The sequence below is a fragment of the Armigeres subalbatus genome, chromosome 1 (assembly GCF_024139115.2).
Source record: "Armigeres subalbatus isolate Guangzhou_Male chromosome 1, GZ_Asu_2, whole genome shotgun sequence".
Taxonomy (NCBI): domain Eukaryota; kingdom Metazoa; phylum Arthropoda; class Insecta; order Diptera; family Culicidae; genus Armigeres; species Armigeres subalbatus.
The window spans coordinates 214,840,257-214,860,291 of NC_085139.1; the positions used below are offsets into that span (position 1 = coordinate 214,840,257).

The 20,035-nt window shown below is 39.1% G+C and overlaps 2 protein-coding genes across 5 annotated transcripts in view; one reads left to right on the forward strand and one right to left on the reverse strand.

The window, feature by feature from the left end:
- LOC134210849 (muscle-specific protein 20-like) overlaps positions 1-7,568 on the forward strand; it is a 211,210-nt gene extending 203,642 nt beyond the window's left edge. Inside the window, exon 4 of the mRNA XM_062687208.1 lies at positions 7,062-7,568. Coding sequence (XP_062543192.1) covers positions 7,062-7,253 — 192 coding nt within the window. The 3' untranslated portion in view covers positions 7,254-7,568. The remainder of the gene's footprint in view (positions 1-7,061) is intronic.
- A 235-nt stretch (positions 7,569-7,803) lies between these two features.
- LOC134205760 (mitogen-activated protein kinase kinase kinase 15) overlaps positions 7,804-20,035 on the reverse strand; it is an 81,387-nt gene continuing 69,155 nt past the window's right edge. For all 4 annotated transcript variants that reach the window (XM_062681327.1, XM_062681326.1, XM_062681328.1 and 1 more), the window contains 3 exons: positions 16,421-16,886; positions 15,630-16,350; positions 7,804-8,708 (listed from right to left, as the gene is read on the reverse strand). In XM_062681327.1, the coding sequence (XP_062537311.1) occupies positions 8,444-8,708; positions 15,630-16,350; positions 16,421-16,886 (1,452 nt within the window). In that variant the 3' untranslated portion in view covers positions 7,804-8,443. The remainder of the gene's footprint in view (positions 8,709-15,629; positions 16,351-16,420; positions 16,887-20,035) is intronic.

Consider the following 20,035-nt stretch of genomic DNA (forward strand, 5'->3'; position numbering starts at 1 on the left):
TTATGAATTCTGTTGATTTCACTCCGCTCACCGTTTGTCACCTTGCCAAAGGAAGGCAGACGGTTGAATGTCTGATGGTTTTTCCGGTGCGTCTTGACAAAATGAAAAAAAAATAGTTGATTGCAATCAACATGGGATCCGTTATGGCGAAGTATCAGTGAAGTCACTAGATATAAAGTCTGGCGAATACACTGACAGGTCACCAATCAAACTGCCATTCGCGGGATCCACATGAAGCTTCAAGTCAGCTTGAATTCGTGGGGAGTTTTGAGATAGTGATAATAAATTTATTGGAAGATCATAAAATAGATAAGAAAAACTAAAAGTTTAAGGAACATGATCTCCATGAAGTTAATATCATTCCGGAACATAATCTAAATGCATAATGGGTTTATTTCCTGAAGTCTCGGATATGGTCAAGGATATCACTCACTATTATTATTTTTTTGACGTAGGACTACGTCTGTGTTTTCTATATTGGGGTACACTTTACAATTGCGAAAATCGGGGACCGTCACGAAAATATGATAGATTTTAAACTTTAATATCTAAGCCGTTTCTCGATAGATTTTCAATTTTTTTGGACCATTCGATCAAGGATGAGTCAACGCTTCTTTGTATTTATATGAAAATACTGAATTTTTAATATTTATTATCGAAAATTGATAAAAAAGTTTAAAAATAGGTCAACCAACCAATCACGTACATGCATCACTAGCACAGACATCAAAAATCAATCACTTGCGGGTTTGGATCTAATCCTTTACGCAGAGCAGACGCATCAAAGCGATCGCAGCGGAGCGGACACAGCATCACGGAGGCGCTAATGACATTTTCAAAGGAAATCCATCGCATTGGTGGTGGTGCTCGATGTGTTGCTACAGATTATTCAACCTCAACGAACCAGAATTTCATATGAAGAAAAGGTTGACCATAAAAATAGCACTGTGGCGATCCCGCACCGCCAGTGCCGATGCTGAAAATTTATTAGAAATTGTGGTGTCAGTTAGTTGGAAAGGAACATTGGGAAAAGAAAATTGGTTCTTCTCAGGACCAACATTTTACGAAAAGAAAGAGTTAATTGCGAAAATGGACTGTTTCGGCGGCATCGGGTTTGGCGTGGTAGTTTGGTTGCTGTTAGTGATTCCATCCATTCAAATTCACTACATCACTACACCCTCCGACGCGCTATCAAATTCGCTATTTACGATTGAGTTTTACACTTTGAAGCAAGTTTATTTCGGATAGTCGGATCAACCTTCTTTTGTATAAAATCAATGAAGACGCCACCTCAGTGGAAACTTTCTACAGCAACCACCCATCGGAGAACGTCGCTCGGACAGACAAATGGCAAGATATAATAATTGGCAATATGGAGAAACTTCGTCTTGAGTGAAATTTCTGCTGTTATTCCTCGTAACAATACACATCTATGATAAACTACATCTCATAACCAAATTCAGAATCGAGAAAATTTCATAGGAATCTTAGAATTCGTCATTCTTCGAACGGTCCGTTGTCTGCGGAATCTCGATTGAAATGGCTCGCGCGCGCCGAAAAGCAGCTTTCTTATATCTAATGAAGTAATTCCATTAGCCCCACCCTTTCATTAATCGTTGAGGGCACATTATATTTACACCCATATCAGAGCACAAAGGGGCGGGGCTAACGAGCTTAATTTATTAAATACAAAAAAGCTGCTTACCGGCGCGCGCGAGCCATTTTGATCGGGATTCCACAGAGAGCGGTTCGACATTCAATGCAGCGGAGCGGACACAGCAGCACTGAGTGGGTGGCAATGCTGAAAATTTATTTCAACTTTTGGAAGCTTAGCGAAAAATCATCGAGTGGCGGTCGGACAGTTGCAACGCAAGGTGTCGACAAGCGATTGGATGCAGTTAGTTATTGGACAGAAGGCACATTGGGAAAAGAAAATTGGTTCTTCTCAGGACCAACATTTTATGGAAAGAAAGAGTTAATTGCGAAGATGGACTGTTTCGGTGGCATCGGGTTTGGCGTGGTACCTTGGTTGCTGTTAGAGATCCCATCCATTCAAATTTACTGCATCATCTCCCTCCGACGCGCTATCAAATTCGCTATTTACCATTGAGTTTTGTACTTGAAAGAAAGTTTATTTCGGATAGTCGGATCAACCTTCTTTTGTATAAAATCAATGAAGACGCCACCTCTGTGGAAACTATCTACATTCTACAGCAACCACCCATTGGTGAACGTCGCTCGGACAGACAGATGGTAATATGAAGAAACTTCGTCTTGAGTCAAATTTATGTTGTTACTCTTCACAACAATACGCATCTTAGATAACCAATAGCTCATAACCAAATTCAGAATCTTGCGAGAAAATTTCATAAGATTCTTAGAATTTGTCATTCTCCGAAAGGTCCGTTGTCTGCTGCGGAATCCCGATCAAAATGGCTCGCGCGCGTCAAAAAGCAGCTTTCTCATATCTAATGAAGTAATTCCATTAGCCCCGCCCCTTCATTAATCGTCATGAGTGCACATTTTATTTACACCCATATTAGATCACAAAGGGGCGGGGCTAACGGGCCTAATTTATTAAATACTAGTTGACCCGGCAGACGTTGTCCTGCATAGTAGGCGAGAATGTGCGTTCCGTACTGCCCATGCAAAGTTCGCATAGAAATCACATATTAGTTTTTCACGATTTGCTCAACTTTACTTGTAATTTTCGCATTAGGAAATATCATATAAACCCGTCGGAAAATATAACGAATGTTTCTGCTGAAGAAATGAAAAAATCCATCCAGCCGTTTTCGAGTTATGCGGATACGAACACAGACCATTTCATTTTTATAAATAAGACAAGAAAGCTGCTATTCGGCGCGCGCGAGCCGTTTTGATCGGGATTCGGTTCGACATTCGATGTAGCGGAGCGGACACAGCAGCACGAAGGCGGTCGGCGGTCGGACAATTTCAACGCAAGGTGCTGTCAAGCGTTTGGATGCAGTTAGTTATTGGAAAGACGCATTGGGAAAAGAAAATTGGTTCTTCTCAGGACCAGCATTTTATGGAAAGAAAGAGTTAATTGCGAAAATGGATTGTTTAGGCGGCATCGGGTTTAGCGTGGTAGCTTGGTTGCTGTTAGTGATTCCACCCGTTCAAATTAATTGCATCATCTCGCTCCGCCGCGCTACCAAATTTGCTAGTTACGATTGAGTTTTGCACTTTAAAGAAAGTTCGTATCGGATTGTCGGATCAACCTTCTTTTGTATGCATAAAGACCTTTTTGAAGGACACCATCCTCAAAAATGGCCGAAATAAAGGAGAAATAAGCAGAATCAGAAGTGGCGTGAAACCAAACACAAATATATTTATATACAACGTTTGGTCTTCGCCCGCGATGTAAGCGTTCGTGGCAAAGTAAGGATTGTGATGTCCCCGACTGAAAGCCAGTCGAGTGGCTTCAGCTGCCGAAGAGTCATGGTAATTCCACGGTTAGAGACTCAAAGTCCATCCAACTGGGAACAACTATTCGACTTCTTGATTAAGTTGGCCTCCGAGCAGTTTGCTCAATGTTAATAAAACGACACAAATTATTATGGCAAATCTATCAATTTCGAATAGCTACGTAGTCCTACGTCACCTTTGCGTACAACCCGATTGGGCTGCACCTTTGAGTTTTTTGAAAACAATTTATACAGAAGCTATGTGCAAAGTTCACTTGTTCGATTTTTTCTAAGATTTTCCCAAAAAAAAATTGCAAGACCTTATCGAAATAATCTAATGAATTTCACTGAAGTAATAGTCTAAATTACGGCTTAAAACTATATGAATATTCCTAGGAAATTCTTCTGTGCTGAGCAGGAAAATTCTACATAGTATTCTATAAAAACTTTCGAGAAAATTTCAAAATTTCCACTTGGATTTTATTGCTTAAATTCTCTATAATTTCCACCGCAAATTATTCGGAAAAGTCTTTGGAATGTTCATAGGATCCTCAGGAAATTGCTCCAAATCTGCAAGCAAGAACGTAGGAAACCATTCCAAAATTCCACGGGAAATATTTCGGAATGTCCATTTAAACTTAAAATTACCTCGGAAAATAATTCTAACTTTTCACGGAAATTCTGAAAATTCTTCGGTTTTATACAAATTTGAACCGGCATGAAGAATTGTAGGTCAGATGTGTGACAGATTTTAAGCAGTGGCGTGCCGATGCAAAAGTGTTGGCAGCGGTGGTGCACACCTCTAGGAGGAATCGAATTCAACAGAAATTGAATTAATTGACTTGGAGGTTTGGTTTCAGGAGCAGTGGACAGAGGATTAAATTTGATTTCGATTTTGATTGTCCAATCACATATGTTATTTTGTAAAATTTGGAAAAGTCTACGTAGACTTCAAGGGGGGGGGGGAGGGGTTTCGGAAAAGTCTACGAAAGTCTACTAGGGGGGAGGGAGGGGTTTGAAAATGTGAAATTTCAGTCTACGTGGTTTGTGGACAGCCCCTAAGGCGTTTGATTGGAAATCATACGTCCATTTTCCGCAGTGTACACATTTAGATTAGAAAACTCGAAGTTTAAAAAACGCTCAGTGGAGCTGTGATGCGCAAGGCCAAGTAGCAGATATCCCTTGTCTCTTGCCGGATAATCTATCTTCGCATTTTTTTGCTATTCTTGTTTTATTCCAGCATTTTGAAATATGTTTCCTTGCCAAAACAGTTGCTACGTTCAATTTGGGTTGACAAGCCAGGCTTATTGTACCTATCCATTCCACCCGCACAATTAGGAACAGAAAGTAAATTTTGTGCCATATTCTGCGCAACATAAAATGCTTTCCATAAGATAGATATTACACATTGGAAGCCGATTTTCATCATATTGAAGCAACAAATAATCTGATTTGGAACTCCGCTTTGAAAAAATGAGTCCAAATCTTTATTTTTTGCTCAAATTCGAGAAAAAAATGTTTACGTGCGTTTTAGCGCTGCTGGTAATGGCGGCCATTTTTCGACATTTTTCGATTTTACCGATTTTGTTTTTCTTTATATTTCCGTTATCAACGCTAAATTATTGCTTTATTATCTGCACATGACAACAATAAATTGACAACTTTTTGATGACATGTAAGTAAATATAATGATAACATTGAAGAAAATTTAAAAAAATGTTTTAGTGTCAAAGTGCGCAGAATTAGGAGCCGCGCAGAATAAGGTACGCGCACGGTACCTAGAAATTGCTCTACCTCCGCAGTCGCTTATTGCTGCCTGTACGCGCAGTCCGGTGGATTCTGTTTTCCGAAAAATATCGAACAAAATGGATTTCAAACAGCCACTATCGATTGAATCCCCTGTATAGTAGTATGCAACTACTTGCTTCCACCGTGCTCGAAGTCCTACCAGCATAAATACCATTACATGATTAGCTGTCCCGTAATGGTTGGGAAACATTGCTACCGACAAACTTTTTCAGGTTGTTGCAATAGTTGATACCTGGCTGAATCGCCATTTCATCGAAAATTACCATCGTTTGACTCTTTTCACATTGTTAGTCAACATATGAAACTGGTCTTTGGTCATCGAAGCTTCTGCATTGTTCAGCTTTCTTTTTAACTTCCGATTCTCCTCATCGAAACTAAAAACAGTTCAAATTAGTTCATAATTTAACTTCAAAAATGATTTCGTACCTTGAATTTTTGATACAGGTTTCACATTTCTGAACAATTACCAGCTCTTTCGCCATTTCAACACCGGCCAGCCCCTCAGGATGTAGGAAAGCTTCGTCCAAAAACTCCATGTGCATAAACTGCATTCCAGCCGGATCAATGTTTTCTTTGTCGGAGTCCTGTACGACGGGGATACAATTTTCTGCTTCTAGTTGTCTGGAGCTTGGTCCGGGATTTGATAGTTGAGCAACATTCTTGAATACAGGAATTGCCGTTTTGGTTTTCAAAATTTTGTCTGCTGGGGAAAATATAATGTACGCTCTTCGAAGTGCAGCTGCAAGACCAAATGAAGATATTGGTGAAACTAAAGTAGAAGTGATACGTCGCAGTTAAACTTACACTACATAACCTCGCGTTTTCCGGGACTAAAGCAGCAGCGGAAATCTCACAAAATGTAACCCATTTGTTTTTAATAGGCACTTAGAAGAGTTCGAAAAGTTTTTATAAAACACCTCATTTAATTTTTTGCGAATACAATATTTGAAAAGTTTGTTTACGTCGTGTAAGCAACTTGCCGTGCACCAGCTTGAACTTTTTCAAGGTTTGCCAAAATATAACGAGATTTTTCTTGTTTGCCAAATCTAATGATTTTCACTCCGCCAGACTTTATATCTAGTGACTTTAATCCCGAAGTGCGGCTAGAGATGTCTGATTATCAGTATTGCCGCACATTTTTCTAACAATCTCACCCTTAAGCCCCAAACGCAATACAACGGAACGGCGACGGAAACGGAAAATTTGACAGTTAGCCCATATATTTTCTGTCAAATTTTCCGTTTCCGTCGCCGTTCCGTTGTATTGCGTTTGGGGCTTTATTTTCAGGTGTAAAAATCTTTTTCGTCTTTACTTGTGAGCAAAAAAATCTTGATGTAGTTAAGGCTGAAGCGCATGTAATCCGTTAATCATTTTGCTCGTCGAATTCGACAGTTTTCCCGTGCTTTCGACAGCTGCTAACGAATGAGGGATGGGAAGATTTTGTTTGATGAACTTTCTTAATAATGGAAATGCCAGCTTTCCATCTCGCCGTTTACTGCCCAGTAATTTCGTCCTGCTCTTCGTACTGAATTTGTTTTGCAAAGAATTGAGGCCCTGAGCTCCCGAAACTCTTCCTAAAACTTTTGCTCGTCTCCGCAACTTTTGCTCGTCTCTAGTAGTTGCATTGAAATTGTAATATTACACGGGTTACACGGGAAACAATTTTCTGGGTAACAGTACAGAACCGAAAATAGAGCAGTTTTATCTATGCCTACTCATTATACATATGAACGGATTATTAGGAATCTTCGAATACATCCTCTCCTACTCCTTCTTTTCCTCCTTTCAAAATCTTTAATGCAACATCTCCTTTCTCCATTCCAGTGCTACCGTCATCCAGAATTCCGCGGTCCATACCTTGGTCCCCGCCCATCCGAGGAGAACCGGCGCGAGTTTACCGAGGAGCAACTGCGTGCCGGCGAGGGCCTGATTGGACTACAAGCCGGCTCCAACAAGGGAGCAACCCAGGCTGGACTCAACTTTGGCGCCACTAGGAAAATTCTCCTTGGAAAGTAGAATGAGGAATATTTTTGGTATTGGTTTAAGCAAAGAGTAATAACTGCTTGTCCGCTTTTTGCACCGCCAAAAGGTTAAGTTACTTAAATTATTTATTTATTTATCTTCAGAATGCTGTTCTATATTTCTTTCTCGTTATGATTTCGATCATATTTATTGCATGCATTCACCAATCTAAGTAATTTTGAGACTAACATTAACGGAAAGTATTTTATTATGATTTAATAAATTATGTGCAATGATCCAGACGATAAGAATAATGGAGAATTAGAATATCCGATATAGATGCTTTTCGATGGAATTAATAAATAGTATAGTATTTCTTACTATGCTTCAAAATTATTAAATATGTTTTTGTCCAGATCTAGTTGAAGAAATCCTATTTAATTGACATGAAATTTCGAAAATCTTCAGTGCCACTAACAGCTAAAAGGACAGAAATTCTGGAACGAAACTTGCATGTACCTGATAAATCCGAATTAAAAAAACAGCAGATGCAAAGTTAGGGACAAATGGCTGTGATATTAATTATAAATATGGTATAATTCGATTTTACAAATATTTCAACTTGATCCCCAAGATGATACACTATTTATTGTAAAGGATACAATGTTGTACCAACATGCCTTAACAGTAGATAAATATGGCAACTGCTAATCTAAGCTTTGTCACAAAACTTTTACTACTAATATCAACAATTTTGATACGAAACCAATTTAACATGAGATAATTTAACAATTTGGAACACAAATTAAAAGATAGCGAAAACCTTTTGATTTGCTCAGAATGGGAAAATGACAACAGAAACCGAAAGAGAGACAAAGAACTTGTGGTTTTGACAATGATCGACGATTTAACAACGTTCTGCTTAAGATCCTATGTTAAAAACTAAGAATCAGCTCAGAGTTTACATTCAGCAGAATGATTTGTGTTTTTTGCAACGATGAATTCTCCACTCAAGAGAGCCAGAGCGATTTTTTCACTTATAAATTAAGATAATGAGGGGTGCAATAGCTGCTTACCTACCTTATTCTAAAAGCTTTCCTAAAAGTAGTACAGTGATTCTATTCCGATTGCTGAGGAGTTGTGCCTCCACTGGTTTATTGCCTCACATTCGGCAGCGCTATGAGGATGCGCTTGCTATTGCTTCTGTCGCAACCGGAAGTAATCCGGCGACGCTTTTTCTTTCCTCAGAACGAATCAATTCCATTGCACGATTCATACTCGGACGATGTCGTTGTGCTTGAGTCGTAACTGCTGGAGTTGGAGATCGGTTTTAATGCTGGCTCGCCCGCGATACCACCGTTGGCGTGCAGGACCGTTGCTAGAGAGGAGGAGGAATGCGACTGAGGAGAGAGGGTTGGGTGGCGTTCGTCCGTCGGAGACCACGGTGGCTGAGGAAGGCGATTGCGGTGGGCACGAATAGCGCGCCACAGCTTTACTTCGATTCCGACTCTGAAACAAAATGTAGAAGAGAGGAACAATAAAGCACCAGCCGATTGTATGACAAATTGCGGAATGTCAATCCGCGGAATTCCATTTCGCGGAGTCCCACATTGCGGAAACCCATTTCGCGGAGTGCGACATTGCGCGGAATGGTGCATTCCGCGGAAATTACCCATCTCGCGGAATGACATTTCCCGGAATAACCCATTTCGCAGAAACATAAAGTGCACTATTATTTTGATATAATTTAAAAAATTTATTTGAAAAAAAAAGGCTATTAATAAGATACTTATAAGAATTTTAACGTTTTGATATAATGTAAAAAATTTTGCTAGCCAAACTGTTTCCTTTGAAATAGAAGATTGGCATGTATGATACATTTGTACAATGTTGCGTAATACTTACCTCATTCGCATTCGATAATCATTGAATTAACAACTTTTTCATTTTAAAATATGTCATTGAACGAATGCTATCTATTGAAATCATCCTTCTTGTACATTGTTCAAAAATTCATACAGCCTTTAAGTCTTGTGTACGAGGAAACTTGAACACTGAACGGATCCTAGTTTTTGCCTTATACTGGGCAAATGCGGAAAGTTCAAGAAGGCAGAACGCAATTTTAGCCTAATACCTAATATAAAGAAGGCCAATCCAAAAAAAATCAATATACCGAGCAAATGGGAGCATTTTTTTTTCCTCGTTTGTCGGGTGAAGATCACTGCGTCCAGATTTTAGGACTATTGTGATATACCCTTTTACTGTGAAATACGCAAGTTATCTCAGTAACATGTTTGTCACTGAGATACCTTGGTATCGACTGAACTCAAGACCATCTATTATTGATGAATAGAGATCCTGAGTAAAATGGGAGCATAAAGTCATTTGGCATAAAACCGTTTGACTTAAAGTCGTTTGGCACAATGGTCGTTTAGCATACGCAATGAAAATGATCTTATTTTCATTAATCATATTCTTTACGCAACTTAAAGCTGGACTTGAGCATAGACTTCTTGATATTGACAATAAAGAAGGCATTTAAAGCATTTAAAGAAGGCATCATCAACTCTTTTGCATTATCCTGAGCAATCGCGTAATATAAAAGAAGGAATGATCTCTCCTTTTGCATTTTTCCGAAAAACGGGTGCTTTAACAAAAGGCATCATCAACTCTTTTTCATCATCCCGAGCAATCGCGTAATATAAAAGAAGGAATGATATCCCCTTTCGCATTGCACCGAGCAAACGCGTGCAGAGCAATCGCGTAAATTAAAAGAAGGAATGATCTCCTCCCTTTTTGCATTGCACCGAGCAAATGCGAGCTTTATTCAAAGAAGGCAGCGCCAATTCTTTTGCATTATCGCAAACAATCGCGTAATTTTGAAGAAGGAATGATCTTCTTTTTAGGATTGCTCCGAACAAACGCGTGCTTTAAAAGAAGGCATCATCAATTCGTTTGCATTATCCTGAGCTATGGCGTAATTCAAAAGAAGGAATAATCTCCCCTTTCGCATTGCACCGAGCAAATGCGTGCTTTAAAAGAAGGCATCATCAACTCTTTTGAATTATCACTCTTTTTATTATCAAATTATCGTGTAATTTAAAAGAAGAATGATCTCCCCTTTTGCATTCCTCCGAACAAACGTGTACTTTAAAAGAAGGCATCATCAACTCTTTTGCAATGCCCCGAGCTATTGCGTAATATAAAAGAAGCAATGGAGCGATTCCAAGCAACAGCATCAAAATTTAAGAAAATTTTTAATTCATGATTTTCTATTGAGTTGAAACTTTGCACAGTTTTTCAATTTCATCTAAATCGTCATTTTTCGATATCAAATCTTCATATTGAGTCACGACTAACTTTTCAAAAGGGTGTATGTGAAAATGGTTCAAAAATATTTAAAAAGCTGCACAGCAAAAACGGAATGTTCGATTGTTATGATTTTTTCAGCAAAGTTAGACAACTAAATGGTGATTCTTAAGAAAATGTGCACAGCAAAAAAAAAAAATTTTTGCCTTTATAAATATCATTTTTGTCACAAAAACTCAAATATCTCAAAACCCTATCTTTTTTCGAACGTAATTTTTTTAGGGAAAACGGTCCATTATATTAGCTATCTACCATAAAAATTTGGTGATGGTAAACTAATAAACAAAAAAGTTATGACATTTCAAACATTTCACAATTTTCACATATAGTAAACAAAAAAAAATTCCGTGTATTTTTTTCAAGAATCGCAGTTTGATGCTGATTTTATTGTTAAGGGCCTTGCGTGAGTTAAACAAGTTGTTTGTATGATATTCCATATTTATGTATTCATCGATATTATGTATATTATATGTATAAATAATATATGTATAAATAAATAAAATGAATTAATATTATCCTAAGTATTAAATTAAATGTGGCAGTTACACAATGTTGTTATAGAAACTCTAAGAGTTTTGGGTTTGAATTTTGGTATGGGTTATGATATCATGAAAACAGTTTATTAATACTTATTTTTATTTATTTTATTCAAATTTTTAAAATATCGAACACTTTTGAATTATTATCAGCACAGTTTGAGTATATATATATAGTTTTGCTTTAATTTTATTTTCCGACAATGGAATGAAACAGTGAAATTTTGGGTTCCTTGGATCGCTTTCGCGTTATTAAATTGCTCGCTGAGCTCTGAAGCCTTTATTTCGTACTCTTCAGTAGTAGTAAAACAAAATGATAATTTGGTTAAATCTTTTTCTTTTCTACGATTTGCCCAATCAAAAAGTTCTTTCGCAGTTTTAATTGGATGCTCACGTTCTTTGGCTAAACTTGCTCTTGTGGCCATACGCTTTATTGTTCCTCCAATAGCATCACAAGGACCTTTGCCATGTGATGTAGCAAAAAAATGCCATTCTGCATCAATTCCGTACATTGATTTAAATTGACATAGGCTCGAAAAATTCTTACGATTTTTGTACTGCGACGCTGCTCCATCAGACATGAAATATATCTTTTTGACTTCTTTATGCTTATCAACGCGTTGTACGTTCCAGTGATGGGACTGCACTTCATCTCGCAATACAAAGCTGTAATTTTCAGAAAAATCACAAATGACTAAAAATTCACCATTTTGTAATGTATTTTTCGTATTTTTTAAAAAGCTGGATTGTTCTGTTTTAATGAAATCGTGAGGGATTAAACTTTCTAATTTCAAGCAAAAATATGACACAAACTCATCTACAGGTTTTACAATAGTTTCTATGTCACACCTATCCGTGGTCACCCATTGCTCAAATGATAACTGATCAATATATTTTTCTTCAAACTCAGCGAATAAAGTATTTTCCAATGATGAAGAATCTGGACAATCCGAACAAGATCGTAGATAGCAATTTGATGTTGTATTTTCACACAAAAGACTACCAGTTAACATTTTAATATCCTTTGTTAAATTGATTCTTTTCAAACTATGTAAAATAAGATTAATATTCTCATGGGTTGTGCACACACATTATGTGTTCCTGAATTGGAAAGAAGCTTACATTGCCTTGGCCGAAGGCTTGCAAATGAGGAAAACCTATTTTAATATTATCGTGAATTTCCTTGAAGCGTGTGTACGCTTCTTTCAAAATCGTCATCATTAATCGTTTTGGATTGCTTGACGCTTTCCATCTTTTTTACTGATACATAATCTTTTTGACCAGGCATAGCTCGACTTACTTCATCATCTTCAAAATATTGAACTACTATTTCTTTTGTCTCATCTGTTAATGCAGTACTAGACCTAGTATTTTTGGTTGAAAGACAGTTATTCTTCAATTGTTTTGCCTCTTTTACTGTATTTCTATTGGTTTGAACTCATCAATGGCATCTTGAATAGACCACGAACTTGGCAGCATCGACAAAATCAATAATTTTCTTTCCTTGTCGTGGCTGCATTCGAGAACCTTTCCTTCATATTTATAATTACCTCATCGTAGTCTGTATTTTCCACATCATCAGGTCCCTAATTTGAAGAGGTTTCTTCGTACAGCTTCGTTTATTTCACGGTATTTTTCTCCGGGTAATAAACGTAGTCCATCTTACTCCATTTAATCAGGTCACTTTTATCCCAGCTATGCCCTCGTTAAAGCGTTCGATGTTGACCTTTTGGATACACTCATCTTCCGATTGATTTGTTGAAACAGATTTCGCTGATGGTACGGTGGCAAGACTCTCAGCACTTAATACTTCTGGTAATTCCTCAGTTGTTGTCGATACATCTGGCAATTCCTCAGTTGCTGTCGTTTTCGAACTTCCTGCGCTCTGCTCAACCGATGATATACAGATTGCTCTTTTGTCAACGTTTAGACGGCAGGACGTGCAAATGCGTAAATTTGTATTCAATGTGGACATTGGAGCATAACCAGTCGCTTTCAGTTTATCTATGGTGCTTTCGGTGAGATTTCGTAACTCTTTTGAACACTTTTTTCCATCAAACGGCCTACAACAGTTGAGAAAGCGGCTACTCATGTTGTTCGTAATATTTCAATAAACAAAATCACTTTTAAGTTTTTACTGACTAGTTTGGTGTCATTTGCTTGACTGAAGAAAAAAATTACTATAAGATCTTTAACAACCTTAGTAGTAGCATTGTCATGGTATGTACCTATCATGCATTTGTTGTTGTTGAAGATACCCGTTTCCTCCCGATCATAAAGTCTATTCTCTAAGAGGTATATTTTTTGCAGGTAAACTATAGACGTACACGTGTATATAAATCTTTGATTTTGCAGCTTTTGTCTTAAAAATAACATTTCTGATATGTTTCTATCAACGTTATTATCAACAGGTTTCAACACTATTAAAAGAATTTTTCGCCAGTCACGTGCAATGAAAATTATGACACTATCAATACTTTTGATCACAACACTGGATCGTGTCTAAGTTTCTTATAGATGCTATGAATAATTAAATCAAAATATCATGAAAACAACTTGTTTAAATCACGTCCCTTAACAATAAAATCTGCATCAAACTGCAATTCTCGAAATAACTTACACAGAAAAATTTTTTTTTTCATTTTTTTTTACTAAATGTGAAAATTGTGAAATGTTTGAAATGTCATAACTTTTTTGTTTATTAGTTTACCATCACCAAATTTTTATGGTAGATAGCTAATATAATGGACCGTTTTCCCTAAAAAAATTACGTTCGAAAAAAGATAGGGTTTTGAGATATTTGAGTTTTTGTGACAAAAATGATATTTTTAAAGGCAAAAAAATTTTTTTGCTGTGCACATTTTCTTAAGAATCACCATTTAGTTGTCTAACTTTGCTGAAAAATCATAACAATCGAACATTCCGTTTTGCTGTGCAGCTTTTTAAATATTTTTGAACCATTTTCACATACACCCTTTTGAAAAGTTAGTCGTGACTCAATATGAAGATTTGATATCGAAAAATGACGATTTAGATGAAATTGAAAAACTGTGCAGAGTTTCAAATATTTTCGAAATGGTCGCTCAGGATCGACTGACATGCCCCCGTGGAATGCCTCAATGATCTCCCCTTTCGCATTGTACCGTGATTTAAAAGAAAAGCCACATCATGTGTTTCGCCGTAACTCGAGCATCCGTTTGATTTAAAAAAAATGATACGAACAAAGAATCAATAAAATAGAATTATTTTTACTTTCACTTTTTGGGGAATAATACGTTGGAATTGGGAATAATACGTTGGAATCACGTTTTGGGAATATGAGGAATGGTCTCTGACGGCAAACGACTATTATGACAAATTATTTTATGTCAAACGACTTTATGCCAAACGGCGTACCCCCGGGAAAATGCGTACCTACATTAAAGAACGCAGATCCCAGTTTTTGTCTTGTATCAAGAAAGCGCGTGTATGTAAAGAAGGCCAATCCAAAGATTTTCAATACACGTGGGCATCGTAGCCGTGCGGTTAGCGACGCCAATCGTCTATTTAGACGCATGTGGTGTAGAGTGTGGGTTCGATTCCCGCCTCGGTAACAAGAAAACTTTTCGTAAAGCGAAAAGTTCTCCACTGGTCCACTGGGTGTTGTGTGAATGCTCCTGCCCGTTGTCTCATGCTGGGATGTTGAGTGTTCAGTCTGTGTGACCTCTGATCGAAGACGGTGATTCTGTCTTTTCAGTTTTTACAAATGCCTTCATTTAAAAAATGCAGTATTTTAAGAAATCAGAACCCGTTTCGTCGTTTGCCTTATACCGTAGTAACGCGTGCATGTTATACAAATATAATTGGATTTCCTCATACCTCATTCTATAATGTGCTGCCCAGACTACGAGCTATATCACTTGATAGAGTAACTTGATGTAAATGTTCTAAAATCTCATTTTCAAGGTTTCACTGGATATAATAAAAGATATTTTAGGATCCAGATAAAGATTGTCGCTGTCGTCGCTGTCTGGAACATCTTTTGCTGGGGGATCTGAATGGCAATGAAGGAAAAATACATACGATATGACAGGTATCACAGATGTTTCGAACAGCAGAACAAAGGGAAACGAAGTGACAATCTTTACCTGGTAACTAAAATATTTTTTGATATAATGCATATGACGTCTAATTTAAACATTCGGTATATCAAGTATTATATGTGGCTCATAGTCTGACGGCAAATAAAACACTGTGAAAAACTTCGACAGCCTTACATACAAAGTACAAACGAGGTGGCATTTGTAGCTCAGCTAAACAAATTATGTCCTAATTAAATTTTCGGCGAAATGGGTCATTCCGCGATATGGAATTCCGCGAAATGGTCAGTTTCCGCGCAATGTACATTCCGCGAAATGATTTTCCGGGATAAGTCTCATTCCGCGGAATCGGACTCCGCGAAATGGAATTCCGCGGAATGGCATTCCGCAGTTTGTCATACAACCGCACCAGTCTAACATCGGCTCAAATTTCCCATAAAACATACCTCAATCCTATCCTACGAATATCCTCCTGATCCATGGCGTAGATAAAGTCTTCATAACTAAACTCTTCATAGTGAATAGTGTTGCGAACGTGATCATTAAAACCATGCTGTATCAGCCACTCGTCCAATCGCGAATCCGGCTGACTGCCGGAGGCCATGGTCTCTTGAACCCCATCGAACGGTGCCACTCTTACCGGAGTTCTACGGTCCAATCCGGGCCGCACCGGATGCGCTCTAGATGGCACTGCGGGCCTTAGGAAGTTGTTATTTGCGGAGTCCGCTTCATCCGCTATTATCGGACTCTCCGCCAGATCGCTGGCGTAGCCTTGAGAGTTACGATCATGTCGACTTGCCACCGACATCAGCTGCGTGGCTAGAGCTCGCACCATTTCCGTATTCGTAGATTGCCCTTCGAGGGCTGTTTTGAAAACTCCGTGGTACATTTTGTGAGATTCGTACAGATCTTCCATCAGTCTTAGGTTCTCCGCTCGCAGAGCGGTTATTTGATCATTGACCGCCTTGGTGCGACTTAATTTTGCTGGTTTCGCCAGCGTTACAGAATTGACGGTCCCAACACCGGACGTGGACAGTTCTCCATCATCGTCATCGTCGTCGTCGATGCCGCCACGAGCTGCGCCACCGCGATTCTGGTTATTGTCCACGTCGTCGTCATCGTCATCATCATCATTGTGACCGTGTCCCGCTAGATTCCGACCCAGTTCTGGAAATATCCAATCAATCATTGATTCTACATACCTATACACTTTTATCGATAAAATTTGAAAGCATACCTGGCGAGAGGATGATGATCGCTGCCTGGACGGCACTTTTTACCAAATTATCCAATGCAAACATCCAATGGGGCTTTATGTTGTGCGATCGCAGCACCGTAATCACAGCGTCCTGAAATGAGTACATCGCCAAATGCAGATGATCAATGGCCGTCGAGTCAAAGTCCAGACTCTTCTTCAGCCCGCTGATGGCCGCCTCCAGATGTTCCTTCTTCTGTTCGGTAATGTACGTCCGCAGGGCCTTGATGAGTGTTTCCAGGTGCGCACGGGTGATGTCGACCGCTTCCTTCCGGTCGGAAACGATTTTCTCCATCCACACCTGGCAAATCTTGCGTTCGTCATGCTCGAGAACCTTGTGTAGGGTAGCGCGCCTTTGCGAATCTTTTTTGAGCAGATAGAAACCGTCGCTTTCGTTGGCTTCACCGGTGAGCAGCGGGGATTTGCTGGAGGTTGAGGGGAGATCAACCTGAAAAAAAGGGAACGCAATAAAAAAATGAGAGAAATGATTATGGGCGTTGAAGAACGAACGAACGACATTGCTTGGCAATTCAATTCAATCATTTTTTCCATTAGAAAGAAATGCATTTATAGAAAAAAGATACGATATTACAAAAAGGTTTTGGGTATATTTCGATCACTGGTAAGAGAATCATTAACATAAGCCATTAGTTTATTTTATTTTATTTTATTTTTTATTTTTTATCATTAACATAAGCCATTAGTTTAAATAATATTCCACAAACTACGTCATTGGCAATGCACATTTCAACTGGAAAGGAACAAACCGTGTGTCTTATAAAAATGCTGTCGAGTTGAGAAGTGCACTGAGGCCCCTGGTTCCAACAACAACAACGTAACGGTGAATGAAGGAATAGTTCCGGACTCCATACGGCTGTACAATTGTTAACTGAAAGACGAGCTATACGTTTTTTGCGGCGAAGCAGTGGCAAAAGAGATGGAAGTTTGGCCACTCGCAGAAGCTTTGTAGAGGCAAGGACGGATGCGGCAAGTGCTAGGAAGAACATCCACAAGGGATCTCTTGTATCTAAAACGATAGTTGTATGTGGTGAATTCTTTCCACCTTCCTCTCATTCGGCTGATGACTGCCTTTATTCGGCGTGCTCGCCATCTTGCTTTTTGAAAGTTAGAGCTGGGATTCGACGGAATTTCAGGAGAAACGGATCTGTCGAATTGCTGAATCGTGTTTATTTTTATCAACAATAATATCAACGAGATAATCGAAGACAACCCAGAAACTCAACAAAGGGAGAGAATCTTTTGACGAAGGATTACGTCTGTCTTTCCTATATTGAAGTACACTTTGCAATTGCAAAAATCGGAAACCATCACGAAAATATGTTGGACTTTGAACGACTTCTCAGCCGTTTCTCGATGGATTTCCAATATTTTCCAATATTTCGATCAAGGATGAGTCAACGCTTCATTGTATCGTTCTAAATACATAGATTCTCAACTATTTATTATTGGAAATTGACAAACAATTTAGAAACAGTAAAACAACCAACCCCGTGAATGCATCGCAAGCACATACATCAAAATCAAGCTACTTGCGGGTTTGGATCTAATTCTCAGTTCTTTCAAGATTTCACGCAGTGCGGACACAGCGGAACGAAAATAGTAGCACGATGGCGCTGGTAGCATATTCAACGGAAAACCATCGGTCGTCGGCGTGGTTGCTGCGGATAAATTTAACCTCAACGAACCTGCATTCTATGTGAAGAAAAGGTTGTTTACAAAAATGTCGTCTGTTGCGATTCCGCATGATGCAGTGGCGGTGCTAAAAATTTATTCCAAATGGTGGTCAAATTTATTTTGTTACTAGGGAGTGAGTGCTAGTAATGGACCTCTTAAGGACGGAAATTTACTTCAATTGCTTCGCCAGAGTCAGACTCATGACATATTGCCATTCTGTAGCACCAGATGACAAGTAACAGTTATCAGCAATGCGTTTCGTACATAAAACAAGCTAAAACATTCATTTTTACTACTAAAATAGGTATTTTAAAAAAATGTAGCCATATTGCCTATTATTGCCACCCCCGGTACCATAATACGCAACATAGAGTTTGTTTACATACGTATTATGGTCCCCCCCATTTGATTTACATGTTCCATTTCCACATGTTCCTGTTGCCTATTATGGACCCCCCCCCCCTTATGTGCTAGTATTTACTTTTACAAATTAGTTAATATAACTTTATTTTAGTATCCCAAGCCAAAACAATTGTATGGAACAACTATCCTGATATGTGAAGCAACTTTATCCAATGGAAATTTGCAAGAAAATCGTTGATTCCAGCGTTAACTTTTGGTTTTTGTTCAGGGGGTCCATTATACGCACGGGGTCGATTACTAGCACTCACTCCCTATTTTCAACAAAACACATTTTGAATCATTAACAGCTCATAGCCAGAGTCAGCATCTAGATGCATTGAATTTCCAGTCTTCGTGATCGCTCTCTGTAGAATCCCGATCAAAATGGCTCGCACTCGCCGGAAAGCAGCTTTCTTGTAGCTTATGAAGTTATTCAATTAGCTCAGCAGCACGTAGGCGTTGGGCAGCAGGGACTATGTCCAAGGGCTTGACGATCCCTCCCCAGGCCATCTGCGAGTTGTAGGGCTTGCCTAGGCTGTGGTGGGGTTTGACAGTGGGCCCTGTTAAACCTCTATAAAAAGCTGCATGTATCCGCAAGTAAGCCCCACCAAAGCTACCGTGTGCCGCTCAAAACGCACAAGCCCAAGTCCTGGTGTTAGGTGGGACGCTAAACAGCCCTGACATGACGGCCCTCCGACGAGACAGGAGGTTTGCGCAGGCCCAATAAGCTGCCTGGAAAACTAATAATTACGAACAATATAAGAGATAATGTGACTCGAGACCTAGGCGACGAATAAAGGATCACGATTGCAAGCTTGGAACATGGAACTGCAAGTCGCTAGGTTTCGCAGGTAGCGACAGGATGATCTACGATGAATTACATCCCCGCAAGTTCGACGTCGTGGCGCTGCAGGAGATTTGCTGGACAGGACAGAAAGTGTGGAAAAGCGGGCATCGAGCGGCTACCTTCTACCAAAGCTGTGGCACCACCAACGAGCTGGGAATCGGCTTCATAGTGCTTGCAACGCGTGATTGGGTGGCAGCCAATCAACGCAAGGATGTGCAAGCTGAGGATTAAAGGCCATTTCTTCAACTATAGCATCATCAACGTGCACTGCCCACACGAAAGGAAACCCGGCGACAAGAAAGAAGTGTTCTACTCACAGCTGGAGCGGGATCAATACAAAAGGCCGAATCACAAAAGGCCGAACCACAGAAGGCCGAATCACAAAAGGCCGAAAATGTTCTAGCATACCACAAAAGGCCGAAAACCCAGAAGGCCGAACCACGAAAGGCCGAATGATACAAAAGGCCGAATAACACAAAAGGCCGAATCATTACAAAAGTTTCAATCTTTCAATTAAGAGAACTTGGAATATTCACAAATTTACGTTTACTTTTATTATGCTGCCCCATTAAGAAAAACTTGTCCACGTGTTTTGCAACTACTAGCAGCGATCTAATCAATCTTATTCAGTTGAGGTATTTAACGTCAGTTCA